Genomic DNA, 19,421 nt, shown 5'->3' on the forward strand with positions numbered 1-19,421 from the left:
GGCTTTCTGCCTGAATTAGACAATCGTCCAGGTATGGGTATATTTGAATATTTCTCTGCCTGCAAAATGCAATGGCTGCAGCTAGACACTAATACCCTGGGCATGGTAGATAAGCCAAAGGGAAGTGCAGAGAGCCTGCTCTGAAGCGTAGGCATTTCCTGCAAGATTCCCTTATTGGAATGTGCAGGTAAGCTTCCTTTAAGTCTAGGGTTGCCAACCAAGCCTCTTTGCCTAGCATAGGAAGCAGCTGTTGAAGTGTTATCATTTTGAATTTTGGGATTACCAAAAAGATGTTTAGAACTGAGAGGTCCAGGATAGGATGCCAAGAGCGGTCTTTTCTGGGTACCAGGAAAAGTCTTGAATAAAAACCTTGTCCCCTTTCTTCTGCTGAGACAAGCTGGATACCCTTAATACTTAGGAGAGAGAGAACCTGCTGTTGAGTCTCTGCCCACTGATTTGGGGGTATGTCTGGCCAACCGTTTGGGGTTGGTAGGGTGTGGAATTGGAATCTGTATCCTTGGAAGACTATTTAAAACCCATTTGTCCTGGGTAATGAGTTCCCAGTTTTTTGCATGCAGGGTGCTCTTTCCCCCTAAGGGAGCAGGGCTTGATAGGTTTAAGGTTAAGTCATTGTGACATTTTTCCATAGGGGGTGTCTTACTACTTCCAGCTTTGGAAGTGGGAGCCCCCCACTGCTTAGAACTGTGTGTACCTTGAAACTGTAGCCTAGGTGGACTGCTGTTCCTGGGTTTGGACCAAGAAGGTTTGGAAGAGACTGGAAAGGACCAATTCTTAGAAGGCCAATGCCTACTAAATCTGGGAGGCTGTACTTGCAGGAAATCTTTAACAGTCTGCATAGATTTAGCTTTTTTTCCTCCATCTTTTTAAGGACGACTTCTGCTTTGTTGCCAAACAGGCGGTCTTGGTTTAAGGGAGCATCCAGTAATTTAGCTTTAACATTATCTGGCAAGTTTCGTTTAAGCCAAGCATGCCTTCTAACTACAGACCCAGTCGCAGCAGCCTTGCAAGATGCTTCTAAAGAGTCAAAACCGCATTGCAAAGTATGTTTACCAACTTACTCAGCAGAATGCATTAAATCCTGTAATTCTTTATGTTCAACACAGTCAGGAATCAATATCATTTTCTGTTTAAGTAGTCCCATAATATGCTGCCAACACTTTAACATGTGAAACTGGCAGTTTAAGGCACTAATGGCCAAAGTTGCAGAAGTGTATACCTTCTTACCCCATCCATCCAGCGCCCTGGAGTCTCTATCACAGGGGGTAGGATTTTTGGCAGTAGTAGCTTTAATGCCCTCGGGTCCCTGTGAAATGGTCTCAGGATACGCAGTAGGATTTTTAAAAAGGAACTTGTGAGAGTCAGGGACCCTGTAATATCTATCAGGTTTTCTGGGAGCAGGAGGTAAGGAGTCATGGGCAAGCTAGATTCCGAAAAGGCATCATTAACAATGTCTAGAACAGGAGGTATGGCTGAAGGCTTGTGCTGGGGTAGGAGTAAGAAATCCCCAAGCCTCTTTTTAGAATCAGAGAAATCCTGACTTTCCCAATGAAAATGCTCCCTGAGAGTATGCAAAGTTTCACCAAAAAAGAGAAATCCTCTGGGGGGGCAGAGGGAATAGAGTCCTCAGCATCAGAATCCTCATAGGTAGATAAGGGTAAATCCTGGCCATCAGAAGAAACAAAATTCAGAATCCTGGTCAGAAGTATCATAAGCAAACTCAGTCCTAGGTCTCTTAGAGGGGGAAGGCTGGCTTCCCCTGATTAAAGTAATAAGGTATTCAGCCATTCTTATCATTTGTTTTTTAGGCATAAAGGCCTGACCATGCGGTCTTGGCATCAGTTTTCTAGGCATGGTTCGGTTTTAGGCCTTTGTCGAAGAAGATGGCGTCAGTTTAATACGCAAGCCAGTAGGCCTGAATACACCCTCAGAAGCCAGTGCCTGCACAGCGGCTACGGACCCCATCCAAGGTAGAGACATCTGCAGGTTCCACAGTTGAAGCATCTCGTGGCATACCGGACTCGGAATGGGTCTCAGTAGAGGCCTGCGAAACTGAAGCAACGGTTATCAGGGGCTGTGAAAGCGCCAGAGTACCGAAGAACTGGCGACTGGCTTAGGAGAAGCGTCGTCTGCAGCTTTGGACCTAGGCGGCCTGTCTCTGTCTATGCGTTTTTTCGGAATGTCGGTAGTCGGATGGCTTACCAAAAACATATCAGGATAATTGAACAGAGCACCAAAATATTTAGAAGCGAAAATATACAGACGACAGATAGTTCGTGGTTTAAATAAGGCACAAAACCAACAGCGATGTACATCGTGGCCAGGGCCTAAGCAAGGAATACAGTACGAATGAAAATCTTTATGAGGCATTTGCTTTCCACAAGTAACGCAATTATTTACTTTTACTGACATCGGTTTAGAGCAAGAAAAAGTTTCCCCAATGGGGTACTTGGCTTTTAGTTTAAGACTTCGGTTCTGAAACTCGAAAACGAAAATTTCAGGAGTCGGACGATCGGCACTTGCGAACTGCTTCTGCTTCGGGCACCACATGGCAAGAAAGACTGATGTAATGGCGTCAGCTGCATGTTTTATACCTCTGACGACTTGACGTCTCGGAAGAAGGGACAGCAATTGACACAGGACCCAAGACTTTGTTAATCAGGCCAACTGAGGGCTACTGCAAGCAGATAATCCAAATGTGATGACTGCAACAGTGAAACACGAAGAAAATCAGGGAAGGTGTGAAAATAAAACTTGTAACCTTGGTTTACTATGTTGAGTAACCATTTGTCATTTGTGATGGTTGACCATACCCCTGCGAACCTGGCTAACCTTCCCTCCAATGGAAACCCCGGGCCCGCAGAGGTAGGCACAAGAAGGCCGGAGTCACTGAGAATGTTTGCTTTGGGAAGCTGGCTTACAACTCCCCGATTTAACAGCAGAAGGATGTCATTGTTTAGTCCTTTGAGGGGCAGAAGCCTGCCCTCTGGAAGATATGAAACCCCTAGGCCTAGAGCGACCCTGCTTGCCAGGATCAGGGAAAGACCAGTTCTTGGAAGGATAATGCCTACTAAACAGAGGAGGCTGAACATGAAGGAAATCTTTTAGAGCTTGCATAGATTTTGCCTTATCCTCCAACTTTTCAGTACCTCCTCAGCCTTGTTACCAAAAAGGTTGTCTTTGTGCAAAGGAATATCCAGCAATTTAGATTTTACAGGTTCAGAAAGAGGCTGCTCCCTAAGCTAAGCATGCCTTCTAATAAAGGAACCAGTGGCTGCTGCTCTGCAGGAAGCCTCCAAGGTGTCACAACCACAATGAAGAGAATGCTTATTAACCAGAGTGGCAGAATTTAGTAAATCTTGTAATTATTTGCTCTCTGACATGGAAGGAATATCCCCAAGCTTAGCCTTAATAGCCTCCAAAGTATGCTGCTGATACTCAAGCATATGAAAAAGACAATTCACAGATCTAATGGCAAGAGTTGCAGAGGTATAAGGTACAGGGTCTTTAGCAATAGTAGCCTTAACACCCTTGGGACCTTGAGAAATGATCTCAGGATCAGCAGTAGGGTTTCGAAAAAGAAATTGATGAGAATCTGGAACCCTATAACACCCATCAGATTTTCTGGGAGCAGAAGGAACAGAATTAGGGAGTTAAAGAATTTTCCATGAAAACATCATCCACAACTTCCAAAACAGGAGGTATAGCCTGAGGTTTATGCTGTGGCAAATCTAAAAATTCCCGGATCCTCTTCTTAGACAAAGGGAAATCTTGACTTTCCCATTTAAAGTGCTCCCTAAGAATATTTAAAGCATCCCCAAAGGAAAAATCTTCAGGAGGGGAGGCAGAGGGGATTCAATCCTCAGCTTCAGAATCCTCAAAGCCAGAAACAAAGTTAATAATTTCCTTCCTCACCAGCAGAAATACTGGAAACCTCAGAATCTGATTCAGACAAAACATCAGGAGACAATTCCCTAGCCCTCTTGGAAGGTGGGGAGGGGATGAGAGCCCTTAAGTGTAAGAAGATCACCAACCATCTTTACCAACTGGGACCGAGGCACAGGAGAGGAGGCAGACTCCTGCTTGTGGGTAGATTTGCGGCTGAAAGGTTGACTAGTAATCCGGAGGGACTTGGGAGGCTTAGCAACTGCAGAAATCTGAACTAAGGTAGTCAGTCTGGCTCTGTTCTCACGTCGAAAAGAGGCGTCAGGAGCCGGTGCCTGCGTAGTGGCTCTGGATCTGAGACAGCGACAGGTGGAGGGTCTGAAGACAAGATAGCAGCATGCGGCATGGAGGACTCCGTAAAGGTCTTGGCAGAGGCCTGCGGCTGAAATTCTGTGGACTGTAGGGGCTGTGAAAGCACCTCGCTAGCTACCGCTGGGCGGACTACCAATTTCACCGGCGCATTGTCAGCAGCTTTAACCCTAGGCCTGTCGCAGTCTTTGTCCTTGCGTTTCCTCGGTATAGCCGAAGTCGGGAGACCAGAAAACGCTATACCGATGAACTTAGGCCAGACTCCAAAATGCTTATATAAAATCTTAGCTTTACGGCGTATGGTACGCGGGTTGAAGGAAGCACAGAGATCACAGTTGGGGACATTGTGCTCAAGGCCCAAACAAGTTATACAATATGAATGAAAATCATGGTGCGGAATCCGTTTTCCACAAGCAAGACCGTTATTAACTTTATCTGACATTCGTTAATGCAAGAAAAGAGGATCCCCAATGGGATACTTTACCAAGTTGAAGACGCCTTCAGATGTCTGAATGCAGAAAGAAGGAAAACAGCCAACCAGCACTAGTGGGAATTGCATCTGCTTCGGGCTCCGCGGCAAGAAAGACTGGGGAAATGGCGGCCGCCTCCCTTTATACCGGACATTCTGACATCAGTTTACAACCGATGGCAGCCAACGTCACATACCAAGAACTCTGGTATTCGGGCTGACTGAGGGCTACCGGGAACCGGATAACCCATATGTTAGGATTGCAACAGTGAAACACAAACATCTGCAGAAGTTGCCAGTGGTCTATATGAATGGGCCTTTACTGGGCATGAAAGGTGGAGCCCTTTCGACTGACAAATAAATGTAATACCGTCTCCAAACCATTTCACCAAGGTAACCATTGAAAATGGATTACCTAAAGAAAGAGGAAAAGTCAAACAATTGGTCAGATTTTCTGAAATCTTTTGTTCTGTGAAGATAAAAGCATAGCGGTCTCTGGACATCTAACAAATGAAGGGAATACTCCCCTTTATTGGAAAAATTAGGGAAAAATACCTGTAGCTGAAGTGTCTGACATTAGATTCAGAAACTACCTTTGACAGAAAGGATGGATTGGTCCTAAGAGAAACCCTGTCTTTGTGAAAAACTATGTAGGGTGGTTTACAAGATAAGGCCTGAAGTTCAGATATTATTTTTAGTAGCTATTACATTAGCCAGAAGAGCGTTTGCCAAGTCACAAGTAGGTAATGGCTCAAAGGGAGGCAAAGTAAGGGACTGAAGGAGTAGTGTTAGATCCAAGGAGCCAAGGAAAAATGGATTCTTTAACTAGAGGTCTTAATATTAATGCTCCCTTTAAAGAAGACTTTACAAAGTTTGCACGACATAAGGGAAGATCCATAAATCCCCATGTGAAAGTTCGAGAGATCTGCTAGCTGAACTTTCACTGTTGAGGTAGAGTAACCAGACTGATAAAGGTTAGCTAAAAAAATCCAAAACTTTATGGATGGAGGTCGTATAAAGATAAAGTTCATTCATAAGGGCCCAATAAGCAAATTTTTCCCATTTGCTTTGATACAGTTTCCTAGCTGAAGGTCTGTGATAGGCTACAATGATCTGATAGACAGGGAAGGGAAGGATGCCTAGCAATCATGGGAATTGGAGAAGCCACTCCATGAGCTTGAGATGAAGGTTCAAATGAACCAAGCCCTTCGGATGGGATAGCAGATCTGGAACTGGTTCCAGTATCCATGGTTCCCAAAAATGAGGAGGCTAAAGGAAGGGATACCAAACTTTTCAACGCCAGAAGGGGGCAATGAGTATTACGGAGTTCTCTGACCTTCTGGCTTTCTTTAGGAAGTGGGATATCAAACGATTCAGGGGAAAAGGCCTACATAAGATCAGGGGGCCAATCGTGGAGAAGAGTATCTCTGGGTAATTTCCACGAAGGAGGAATTAGGGCTAAGTAACTGCTGCACTTGCTGTTCAGAGGGGACGCAGAAAGATCGCAGTAAGGTTGCCCCAGTAACAAAATATCCATTTCGCCACCACAGGGTTGAGAGGCCACTCGTGAGGCATGAGAATGGTTCTGCTCAGCTTGTCTGCTATCATGTTGGAGCTCTCCGGAATGTGCGCTGCTGTGAGAAAACGGCTGGGAGAAATCATCCATTGCCAAATTCTGAGGACTTTTGGACACAAAGGGTTAAGATCTGGTTCCCCCTTGCTTGCTGATGTACCAAACTACCGACATGCTTGAATTGCTACTGTTCCCAGAAGTAGGGAATCATGGAATGCTTGCAACACTGACAGCACTGCCCTCATCTCCAGAACATTGATGTGCAAGTTGGCCTCCAGTTGGGACCATGTGCCTTGGATTGTCCTTCCCAGATAATGCTCTTCCCACCCTATCTGGGAAGCATTCATACTCACTATGGTTTAGGGTTGCAGAAGAATGAATGGTCGGCCCGAGGGAATCTCATTGGAATGGAGCCACCATGAAAGATCTTGTTTGCAGCGACTGGTAATCATGATTAGGTAAGACACTGGCTGATGTATCAGAGACCACTGGGAGGCAAGTAGCCGCTGTAAGATTCGCATGGGATATCTTGCTACAAGAGTGATAGAGGCGGCCATCGAGCATAATGCTTATAGGACTAATCTTGCTTTAACCCTTTTGCTTTAGATAATTAGGGCAACCTGAGATCTGGTCCTCTGTAGTCTTTCTAGTGGAAGTGGAGCAACTCCTTTAAGCGTCCAACTGGCTACGATGAATTCTGATTGTTGAGAAGGATGTAAATTTGACTTCCGTAATTTATTGTGACACCTAGAGATGCTCAGAGGTGCAGTGTGTAATTTCTTGCCCATTGTAACTGATGCCTGATGGTAGTGGTAGGGAGCCAGTCATCGAGGTATGAAAAAAAACTCAAAATCCCTGCAGTCTGAGATAAGCCGCAACCACTGCCAGGCATTTGGTGAACACCCTGGGGGCTGTGGTGAGTCCAAAGGGAAGGGCTCTGAACTGGAAATGACTAGCTCCTAGACAGAAGCGCAGGAACCTCCTGGAGTGCGTGTCCATTTTTATACATCAATACGCATCCTGGAGGTCTACAGAGCACATCAAATCACCTTTTTCCAAGAACGGAAGTATCGACTGTACAGAGACCATCCGGAATTTGTTTTGCTGAACTGCCTTGTTGAACAGGCCGAGATCCAAGTTGCGTCTCCAGTTCCTTTTTTTAGGCACAAAAAGAACCTCAACTAAAACCCAGATCCTATTTGGTCTGATGGGACTTTTTGGATGACTCTCTTGGTCGAGCAGTTTTTGGATTTCTACGACTGCTGCTTCACTGTGACTGGGTAGAACATCCGGGAGTATTTTTTGGGGTTGTGGATGTATAGATAATGGGATTTTGTAACTTCAGAATATTATTTCCTGCACTCATTTGTCCGAAGTTATCAGTTGCCAGACGGGCTGGTGCAGCGATAGTCGTGCCCCCCCCCCCCCCCAACTGCCTCAAGAAAAGGGCAATTGGGTCTCCCTTCATGTGTGCTGATAGGAAGTACCAGAGAAAGAATCCCTGGTTCTGCGGGCCACTTCTGCCTCTGGGGCAGCATCTTCCATTACTTCTCCCTCTGCCCCAGGGAAAGTCTTTGCCACATGAATCCTAGAAAGGGCCTTGGTATTTTTTAAACCCTCGTCTCCCACTTCTCTGGTTACTAGAGTAAGGTTGCCGAGGAGTGGAGAAATGTATGCCTACAGCAGATAGTCTTCCCATCTTTTTCAGATCTGGCGAGTGTGTCTAACTTTGGGACCAAAAAGGGATGCTCAGTCAAATGGAGTGTTGACGAATGATGCTTTAAATGGCTCCACAAAAATCACACAAGCTCATCCAAGAATACCTTCTAATGGCTACCACTCTTATCGACCCTTCAGCTGAGTGGGCAATTAGCCTCATGGACGAGTTGGAAATCGCTAGGGTTGCGAGCGGAGAGGCAACTTTGTCCTGTACCTGTTCAGCTACTGCTCCTGAGGGGGTATCAGAGAGCTCTTTGATTAGATCTCTCTGCAACCTTGTGAAATGTGCCATGTAATTCAGGGACCCGAAAGCAAAGGTTACTGAAGTGTAAAAGTGCTTCCCAAACCTATCCATAGTCCTAGACTTATTAGGAGGATGGATAGTCTGACTTTCCTCAGCAAGTTCCCTCTTTGTGGCCGCTATCACCATGGCATCAGCGGTATGCCTTTTGACCAGTGTTGCTCTTTCTTAGTGGTTGAAAGGATCCGATCAGATCTCTTGGGGATCAGTTCAATGGAGTCAGGCATCTTCCATGCATGCTGAGTGATCAGTTTAATGAGATCAGTGGGCGGAGAGATCCAAGAAGTAGAGGGCCGAGCATGAAAAGCCTCCAAGTATACGGATGCCTCCGAAGAAGGTTGGAAGGAAGACCAGCCACCCCCTCTGTTTCAGGACTTCCAAGATGTCCCCAAAAGAATCATCGGGGGGGGGGGCGACCTGGGGGAAACCTTCCTCTTCATCCAAGTCTGTACGTTTGGTAAAAGACTCCTCCTGGGAGTCCAAGTGCTTCCTCTTGCACTTTTTCTTTGCAGAGACATCCTCAGGGGGATGTTCCAGGGAAGTGTCGGAACAGAAAACCACCAAGGTGAGTCTTTCCTGGGGGTTTTCTGCCCTCTGTCCTGAGGATGAAACTGATGGAAGCTCAGGACAAGGAGATGTGGAAATATGTCCCAACAGGGATGGCAGAGAGAGTCCCCAATGGACAAGGCCTTCTCCAGGATTCAGAAAGCCGGCCCCCATAGAGAGACAGGAGCAGAGAACCAAAACTGACTCCCTCGGAACAGAAGACCCACCCCGCATCGAGGAGGTGACCCTCAAAATAGAAGCCTGGGTCGATGCTATGAAGGCTGAAGCACCAAGGGTCATGGGCGGCTCCCAAGTTAAAGAAGCTGACCTATGCACCTCGGACCAGACCAGGGAGTCTCGACCCTGGGAGGCCACCGGTGCCGAAAGGCCGGAGGAACTCAAGGCAGTTCTTGGTGCCAGAGATGAAGTTGCTACCGAACAGTTACAGTTGACGCCGGGAATGTCAGAACAGAAGGCTTCAAAGTCTCAACAGGAGTTGGAGGAGGAATGGGTGGTGGTGTAGTTTGAGTGGTTCTGATGCCAGGAGCCGATCCACCAGTCTCATGATGTTGGCTTTGGAGAGACTCTTAGTGGAATGAACCGAGGCAGTCAAAGGAGACCTAGGTGGTCTTACATCGAGGAAGGGGCTTGGCGGTCTGTCCTTGAAAGGATCTGTTAAAGGAGAGTATTTGAAGTTTGGAACAGAAAAGCTCTGACACCAAAATGCCCTTGGGTGCTGAAGTAGTAGCAACTATAGACTAAGAATAGAATATGAAGACATAAAAGGGTATATTAAAGGATATTTAAAAAGGAAAAAACAATTTTTTTACTTTTACTAGCCAAAGCTCGAGCGTTGTCGTACATGTCTGACACACGAAGCAGCAAAGGAGTTCTGAGGTAATTTTGAGAGGAGCGTTATGGGTAAAAGCCTAGACAGAGAGTTTGGAGGGCACGAGCTAAAATAAGTGTCAGAGTCCATTCCGAGACTCGGAACAGAGCCCACAGTCAAGGATTATGTAAAGACTGACATCAGATGAAAAGGTTTTCTGCAAGAGAAATTTCAAATGAATGCAGACTTCAGTTTTGTGCTAGAGGTGTTGACCAAACATTCACTGAAGTTCCAAGGAAAAACTGGTTCTCTGGTGGCCTGAGAAGAAAAAGCTTTTGAGGAAAGCTTTACTGTGGTTATGCAATGCCAAGGGGAATCCCTCTTTACCCATTTAAAAATTATCCACGTCCAGAGAAACTAAATCCTGAATCAAATCTACATGCCATGAAAACAATATCTGGAATGGAAGGGGGTGGGGGGGTCAATGTCATGGGAGGATGCTCAAACAACAAAAAGTTTTCAATTCCTGCAAGGCAACCTGCAAGTGGATTCTTCATGGGAACATGACAAAATAACTATATCGAATGAAAGGGCGCTGGATTGTTGGAGATTACTGGAAGTGGAGAAACTGTGTGTTAATTGTGATTAGTTAAAGTTGGGTTAGGCTTCCCCACTGAGTGGAAAAGTAGAGCTTGCACTTTATCTAAAAACCAGGGGAGGGGGGTCTATAAGAAAAGGCCTGAAAAGGGAAAACTGATTTGCCTGGGCAGGGAAGAGGCAGAGGATGACAGACACCTTGCATTTTATTGCTTTCTGTAGAAAGCTGGCAATAATAAGTAAGGAATGTAAAAGCACACCATAGTCGGGGGGGGGGGTTACTGTTCAGCCAGATGGTGGGATAGTGGCAAAGTACTTGTACTCGATAGGGAAGCAAACAGACTGCAGAAAGGCTAGCCACAGACATGGAATACAGGCTGTGCCACTGGTACACTGAAACATCATTCATGAGGCATTAGGATCACTATGCTTAGCCTGTCTGCTAGACAACTGGAAGATCCAGCCAACTGGATGCGTGTTGCCACTAGAAAACAATGAGAGGCTACCCATTGCCAAACCAGCACCGCTAATCAGCATCAGCATATGGGGACATGACCCCCCCCCCCCTACCTGATGTACCAAACCATCATTGTATTGTGTGCCTAGACATAAATCACTCCCAGTGGGAAGCAATTCTGAAGTTTCTGAAATTGTAGGAGGGCTCCCCATGTCCAGGATTACTGATGCGATGACTTGCCTCTTCTTGGACCATCCTCCCTTTGTAATGCCATTCACCCCAGGGAGGAGGCATCTGTGGTAACTACTGTTGCCATTGGTTGAAGAATAAACTGCCAGAATGTACTAAGGGAAACATAGCCACTACCATAACTGTTATTTGATAAAAGACTGGCTATAATGATCGGAGGGGTTGGCAAAGCAGAGACCACTGAGCTGTAACAGAAACCCTGCAGAATTCGCATACGATAGCCAGCAATATTTTTACAGTGAAGATTAACTAAGACCTCAGACCTAGGACACTGAGAACCAAGACAGCTATAGGAAAGGAAGAGTGGAGAAAGGCATGGATGGCCAGTCTCAGTCTCTAACAGAAGTCCAAAAACAATCCAAAAGACAGATGCTAGAAAACCGGATATAGTGGTCCATGAAAATACAAAAGCAGCACTGATCATTGAAATCTTAACACCCAGTGACTACAGTGTGCTGCATAGAGAGAGAGAGAGACAAAGTCCTAAAATACCAGGATCTGCAGGTAGAAACGAGAGCAATGTGGAAGAAGGATACCCAGACAGTTCCAACAGTAGTAGGAGAAACAGGTCTTATAAAAAAGAATCTACAATCCTATTTAGATACGTTACCAACCCATGTAACCCCGTACAAATTGTAGGAGTCATTACTGGGCACATTGCAGGTGCTGCAAAGAGCACTTTTGACTGACATCAAAGACTGAAACAATACTAATTTTATGAACTTTAATTGTACTTTGACTTGGGAATGGGGTCCATCCTCGTCATGGTATTACAAGCCCAAAAGATTGGAGACATTAGAAAAAAAGAGACACTATTGAAGTGGAAGGGTCCAGATGACATCCCATAAACTGGTTTGAGTTGGATGAAAGAATGACTTCTGGTAATTTACTAAAATTCTCACAGAAAAAGACAGATGGAGCATATAGTTCTTTGCTTTGTTCATATTCCACTACCTGGACAAATACAAGCCAGCCATCCAGATAATGGAAGACGGACTCCCTGAAAGTTTAGGTGAGCCACTACGCCTGCCATGCACTTTGTGAACACCTGAGGGGGGGTGTGGTATTTCCAAGACATTTTGGCTATCCTGATGTGGAGGTAGGCATCCTGAAGAACTAGAAAACACATCTAGTCATCTGCCCACAGGAAAGATAATAAAACTGACTGCTTTATTCATCACAGGAGGGAACTGCAGAGAAAACATTCCTCATACTTCTACCATTAGTTAGAATAATCATCTTTGTCAGATTGTTTATAATTAAAATATTTGGCAGCAGCTGGATTAACCATAGCTGCTGGGTCAAGTCTGGGAAGAGTGTATAAAAAAAATCTGAAAGACTGATTAACTTTGTACATTCTATCTGCTTTCTAATGTGCCACACACAAGCTATCAAGGGAAACCACAGGCTACGAAACATCCTCCTACATAGAGAGCACTGGGAAGGATTAGTGAAGGTTCTAAGAATTCCAGCTGCAATAACAAGCATTTTCTGAGGGGCTGTGAAACCTCAGTGTTCTCTCACTGAAAACACTGGCACATTCTGGAAACAGGTTCAGAGAAAGAACACAGCACAGGGAGAGTCATGTACCATTGTCTCCTCAAGAGTCTGAATTAGAAATTTGAGGAGAAAAACCTGCATCTGTCCCATCACATTATTCTACAGAATCAAAATCTTTAATCTCTTCAGAAAGAGAGGACTCTTTCTTTTACCAGAAACCACCTTATAAAGAAGGGTCAGCCTGTACAAGACCCTGAGCCAATCCAAAAACTACTCCTGTCAGGAGGACCTGGTGTAGGAAAACATAAATGCTTATTTTTCTGTTTCTTTTTGACAGGAAAGTTGTGGCAACTAGGTTTATAAATAGCAGCTTCCCCACAGAACAGCACATAAGGAGGGGCACCTTCACTGCCCTTATCCCAAAGATCGACAAGAGTGGGTCCCCAAACAGCTAGAGTGGACATGGCTAATCCCAGAGTCCATAGTGGTTACATGGGTAACACCAGAGGGATCCAGAAAAAAAAAAGGATGAAAGATCTGAGTAACCAGCTTTGGTCACACCAGACACACCCACCTGCGGCTGGAACAAACTGCTAGCATGATGTGGTTTCAAAGACTCCTTAGTTAACTATTTTTGTGAATGGAAGATCTGAAAGCAAAACCAGCGTTTCCATGATTGTGCTGAAAATGGTGCTTCTTTCGTGGGAACTTAAGCAGCACAAGCCAGTTAAACAAAAGTATTTATAAGAGACTTATCTAGTCAAAGTGGAAAGAAGTTTGATACACTCTGCCAGCCCCCAAAAAGTAAATTAAACAGTTTATCCACAGGAAAAAAGTGAGCTCATGTTTGTAAGTAGAGTGACTGTCAAAGCACAGTTTCAAGTAAAGTTGTAAAAAGAAATAAAAGCACCCCCAGAGATTAGCGACAAATAATTCCACTTGATTAATACGCTTTCGTCCCTCTACAATGGGGACTTCATTAGAATATATAAATGTATAATCAGACTGAAACTGTCCTGCAAACATTCACTGTTGGCTAACTCTCCATCAATGACCAGTCAGAAAAGTTGATCACAGGTTTTCCTATACACGAACTGGGTTAAAGCAATGAATGAAAATATAAAAATATTCTGTGAATCTTTAAATATCTTATATGAAACCTTAATATAGTTTGTTTAAAATGTATCAAACAATAGAACTTAGAATTGTGAAATAAATATTAAAACCTTTTATTAACATCTCATTACCAAGATAAAAAGTGTTAATTACAAAAACCCCTTTACAATCTCTATCAGCTTTATATTTTAAAACTGGCATTATAGAAATAGAATCATTCAACCCGGGTAGAATATTTGCGCCTATTCTCAGCTGCCACTGCAATTCCTTTTTGGACAAAAGGTTTTTCCAATCTCCCCCTCAGGTAAATATTTATATATTCAAGTATACCAAATCTAAACAAACTCCTTACATACAAGGGAATGTCTGTATAAAGCAATAGTTTTGTTCTTGCTTTTGATCTTGTAAATATGCTTATATATTCTATTTTTCAGAGCCCGGTCAGTTTTTCCAACATTAAATCCAACATGTTTCACATTTAACCAAGTAGACTATCTTAGTCAAACAACAGTTCCCTTTCTTAAACATGATTTTACTTAGCATATTATTTCCCAAAATGATCACAGAGTCTTTAATAATACAGGGACATTGACTACAACTACCACAAGGGTTTGTACCTATACCAGATGACTCTTTGCATCCACTTTATTTACCAAAAGTTTTTTTACATTACTACCCATTTTAATAATAAAAGAGCGATAGGAGATGGACTGTTATTTAACATCCAAATTAACTCAAAGATATTCCAGTTTTCTTAATACTTATTTCCCTCGAAATGGAACTATATTGCACAACACATGCTTTTTCATACTTTTTGGACTTAAAGTTCAGTTATTTTTATTAGGAAGACCTACACCTAAAAGTGGTTTATACCCCCTCATTCACTATGCATCCCCAATAATATCATCCACCATTAATTTTAGATGATCTCTCTCACAGAAAATGCATCTTAAGTTAAGTAGTTCTTCCCTTACATCTTCAAAATGGAATGCCATACGGGCTACTCATATTGCCTCCCTCTTAACCAAACTTTTTTCTGTGATAAAAGGGGGACAACTTGAAAAATGGAGGTAGGAATTAAAAAATGTACTCTTTCGATAAATGTTGAATCTAAAACCATCTTTGGTATGTGAGATAGTAGTGTCCAGATAATGGATGCTTGAAACATTACATTCATATGTAAATTCCAAAAAACTAGTTGTACTATTGAAGTATTCTATAAACCTATCTTACCTTTCCATAAAATGAATATGTCGTCCAAAAACGTTATGTATAACTGAATGTTCCTCCTAAATTCACATTTAAAAACATACTAGAGTTCCCACCCCAATAACACAGCACTGGCATACACAGAGGCACTTGCTGCCCCCATTGCCACACCTCTAAGTTGCTGAAAATACTGGCCTTCAAAAAAACATATAAAATTGTTCTTTAAAATTAAAGCCATTAATTCACAAACCAAAGTGATCCGATCATGGCTTAAGGTAGAACAGCAAAAAGGGTCTCTTCAAAAATTCTAACCCCTCCACTTTGGGAATAGATGAAAAAAAAAAAAGACCTTAACATCCATAGTTAAAATAGCAACTCTATGGACCAATTTGTTTGTTTTAACTGCCCTAGAAATTACCAAGAATCTTTGGGTGGGTTGTTTTTTCTACTACATGCTTAACCATATGTCACTTCCTATCATCTTCCACTTCACTGCATCTATAACCATGTCAACCATAACAGCCAAAGTATGAGTTTTGGAGCCACTACCCGAAACAATAGGGCTAAAAGGTGGCTCAATAATACTTTTGTGCACTTCTGGTATTCCAAACAAAGGAACAATAGGGTTGCTATTCACTAGGAATTCAATCATCATAATTTATTCGCCAATTTTAAACATATTCTTCTAGATATGAATCTAGCAGACTATAAGAAATGTTGATTTGATATCTGGACACAAACATAACACTTTTTTTCATTATTTTCCCATAGTTGACATACTAGGGTTTATTCTTTAGTTAAATTACTATAAAATCTTCTCCCAACTGCCCAAAGGTTGTAAATATCCTCCACCACAGCCGTTTTCAAATACATTAACTGATGGATGGAGCGGGGGATTAAATACATTTTTTTCTTTAAAAGTTCCTTGGGTGGGACGACCACATTCATTTGACTCACCATTATTCTGAGGAAATAAAACACCAAAATTGCACTTTCTAGTGTAAATTTTAATATCTGTCAAACCATCTGCTATGTATGGTATTTTTGTAGGCACATACTTAAATCCTTTCAAAAATAAAGTAAAAAATCTTTACTTATAATTTTCAGTATAGCTGTAAATTTTATAACCTTGATGGCAGTGTAAAATTTGGTCATTTGAACAAGCTAATTTTTGTTCCTTCTACTACCCTAATGGACATATCCTTTCTGGGCTGGGGCAAACTTTGAGTTGTATAATTCCTCTCTAAAATCCTGTTCGCTAATTTCTCTCCGAGCACTGAAGTGATTGAAAATCCTGCTAAAATACACCCGCTGTCCGATGATTATTCTCCATGTAGTCGTTATTTTACAGAAGTCACTTCCTATCATCTTCCACTTCACTGCATCTATTACCATTAGGATGTCTACTATCCCTACAATTGTGACTCTTGTCATGTAAGAAAAAGAGTTGTGGGGTATGCTGTTTTATGCATGTATTGTTTTGTATCTATATCTAACTTGTGCTTCTTTTTCTGAAACAAAACATTACATCTCCTTTCTAACATTTCAATAACTTTCTCATATAACCCCTGATACTGATGGAAAAGTAAATCAGTTGAATTTTTTCATTTAATTATTCCACTTCCTTGCAGATCTTAACCTTCAACTGTTCATTGTAAACAAACACCTTATTTAAAAATTCCAACCCTCCCCAATTCAGACACAGTTTTTAAGTAAACTTACCATAACAGTACATGTTGGAATGTTCACTGCTTATAGCCTTAGCTACATGGGTTACATCCTGTCAAGGATATAACAGCTGCTTTTACATCCTTGGCAGGATATAACCCCCATACAGCAAAGTCTACTGCAGCAATGATTATAATCATCACATATTCCAAAGCTTGTAATATACTTTAAATTTGCTTTATACTTTAGCAAACAATGGAAATAAGAGAAAAGGAACATAACTGCACAAAAATGAACAGCACAAGCAGACTGTTGATCCTCAAAAGCCCAGAAAGGCAAATTCTCTTCTGTGGCAGGAACGCTTTAAAAAGCCTGGCGCCCAAACCTGTCATGGGCAGCTCAGTTCAAACTGACTACAGGTTTGGGTGCATGCAAGTGCCTTGAAGCTCTGAAAGTTGTCCTCTCTTATGTAACACAGGAAACAATTGCTCAAGCTTAAACTACTGCATCAGTGTTCAAAAGGAAGTGCAGGTCTTTTTCCCCAAAGCAGCAGAGGATTCTGCTACATCACTGGGAACTGGGTTTTCTGTATAAAGCAAAATTAGATGCCTTACTAAAATCCAAGGACACCACTGCTAGATCAGCCACACAACTTTTACCCAGATGCTTGATGGAGTCATGGACCCTATAGCATTTCGTTTGGCTTGCTATAAGCAGAGGGCTGGGAATCTGGCTGCAAGAACCCACTAATAAATGCATCATCCAAGATTTCTAGGACTGAAGTGATAGCAAAAGGTTTGGGTCCATTTAGGCTCAGAAAAATCCCTATACTTAAAGCTGGGCCTGAGAAAAAGGTCTGCCTTCCCATTTAAAATATCTCTTATTCTGAGAAGAGTACAACCAAATGAGATGTCTTCTGCAGGTGAAATAGAGGACAAAGTGATCCTCAGTGTCTGGCTGTACCAAGACAAAGCATATGCCAACTTCTTCCACCTCAGAGTGAGAGGTATCAGAATCCTTCTGGAAAGGCAAATTCCTCTATTTTTGGAAGAGAAAATCCCTGAAAGTTCACCTAAGGTTGGCCGACTGTACTTCAAAAACACACTAAAGTTCTGCTCCAACTTGAAAAGATCCTGGAGGGAAGTCTCAAAAAGGGAGACAAGGCTTGCTCATCACAGACTAAGGCCAAGCTAACTGGCATCCACTTTGGCTTCTAAATCTGGGAACCTATACTAGGGAGTCATGTCCAACTTAGAGACCTTGGTTAACAGGCAAACACCAGAGACTACTTAATCTGATCTACTCCAACCCCCTCACATGCAAACAACTTGCACAAACAGAAACAGAAGCACTAGACCCCAAGAGGCGCTCTGACAAGCTCCAGGATCAAGTGATGGAAAAAAGGTTTCAGCTCACAAGGATGTGTTCTTGGCAGAATGAGACAGCCTCCAGAGGGGTTGTGCCAGAAGCTTTAGCAATAGCTGATGAGTATGGGCAGTGCGAAAGTTTCTCACTAACATAAGTGTCTTCAAGTCTGCTGCAGAACCCTCCCTTTCCCACCAAAATATGGAGCAAATTAAAAAATAGTGAAGGAAAAAAGCCTCAAACTAGGTACACATTTTAAATGTTGGCATCATCATACAAGAACTCAAAGATTCCCAAAGTTAGGATGGATAAAACAAAAATTTGAGTAAAGTTGTCCATACAAGACAGGAACAGTTGTGAGGTTGAGGGGGCAGATATCTGACCCAGATGCTAGGTCAGCCTCTAGAAGTTTTTCCTTCCTCAGTGCTTCGAAAAGTACTTAGTTATATGCATGATGAGAGAACGAACAAGTGGACATCACGGCCTTGGAAAAAGCGTAAACCCCGGGCTTTAAGATCCTTTTGTTAAGCAAAGGTGGGGGTTGGGTAATGTGGAATATCATGTTCTAGATTCATGCAAAAAGTTGAAGTTTGTAGAAGTCTTTCTGGATTATCAGTTTCCAACACACAATACAATTATTAGCCTAAGAAACAAAGACTGACATTTAAAATTAAGAGCAAAAAATTACACAACAGAAACGAAGACAAGAACTTCCCCCATCGGTACGTATCTGTAACCAAGCCAAACCAATGCACTGATAATACGACCAAACGCTTAAGAAGTTTACTGAAATACTACAATTAAGATCTTAGCTGCAAGCTGGCATCCCTTTGCATCACTAACATCCATGTGGAAAATGCCCACTGGGCTTCTACACAACAGAGCTCCAAAAAAACCACTACAACAATGAATATTACCATTAACACCCATAATTCAAAGGAACAATGACACAAACCGAATTAAACAAGGAGTATTACATGTGCTACTGAATCCTAGCTGTTTGAAGAGAGACTGGAAATAAAAAAAAAGAAAAAAAACTTACCAACAGACTGGCTCCTGACTGAAACAGATTAAAGGGGTACAGGACACGTTCGTAGTGTGAACGAATATGAGAACCAATTGCTTTCCCAGGTGAAAAGCCCATCTTTGCAGCTATTTTGGTCCATCTTCTTTCTTTACAGACTATATCAAATCCACCCTCTTCTGCGACTAGCTGTTAAACATGAAGCAAATTATGTAATAATTAAAACATAAAGGAGGTTATGACAGCTGTCCAAGAAAACCAAGAAAGCTATATCCCATTCCCTCCAGCATCACCTACAAGAGCTACACACCCTAGAGAGTCTGCATGCTGTGCAATACAGAAAATCACCACAAGACCTCTGATCATTTTAGACATTTCAGAAATGGATGTCAAGAAACTTACTTTGAGAACATACTTGCATAGAAGTACAGATAACATTGTGTGAACACACGCCCTCAAATCTGTAGTAAATAAATATATGTAAATATATGTAAATATATGTATATATATATATATATATATATGTA

General features: G+C 42.5%; 1 protein-coding gene across 1 annotated transcript in view; it reads right to left on the reverse strand.

The window, feature by feature from the left end:
• The window catches only part of KDM5B (lysine demethylase 5B), a 2,307,736-nt gene that overhangs the window by 2,034,780 nt on the left and 253,535 nt on the right, over positions 1 to 19,421 (reverse strand). The window contains exon 3 of the mRNA XM_044076151.1: positions 18,913 to 19,083. Coding sequence (XP_043932086.1) covers positions 18,913 to 19,083 — 171 coding nt within the window. The remainder of the gene's footprint in view (positions 1 to 18,912; positions 19,084 to 19,421) is intronic.

This window comes from Protopterus annectens, chromosome 7.part0 (genome assembly GCF_019279795.1).
Source record: "Protopterus annectens isolate FY-2018-M chromosome 7.part0, PAN1.0, whole genome shotgun sequence".
NCBI classification, from domain to species: Eukaryota; Metazoa; Chordata; order Ceratodontiformes; family Protopteridae; genus Protopterus; species Protopterus annectens.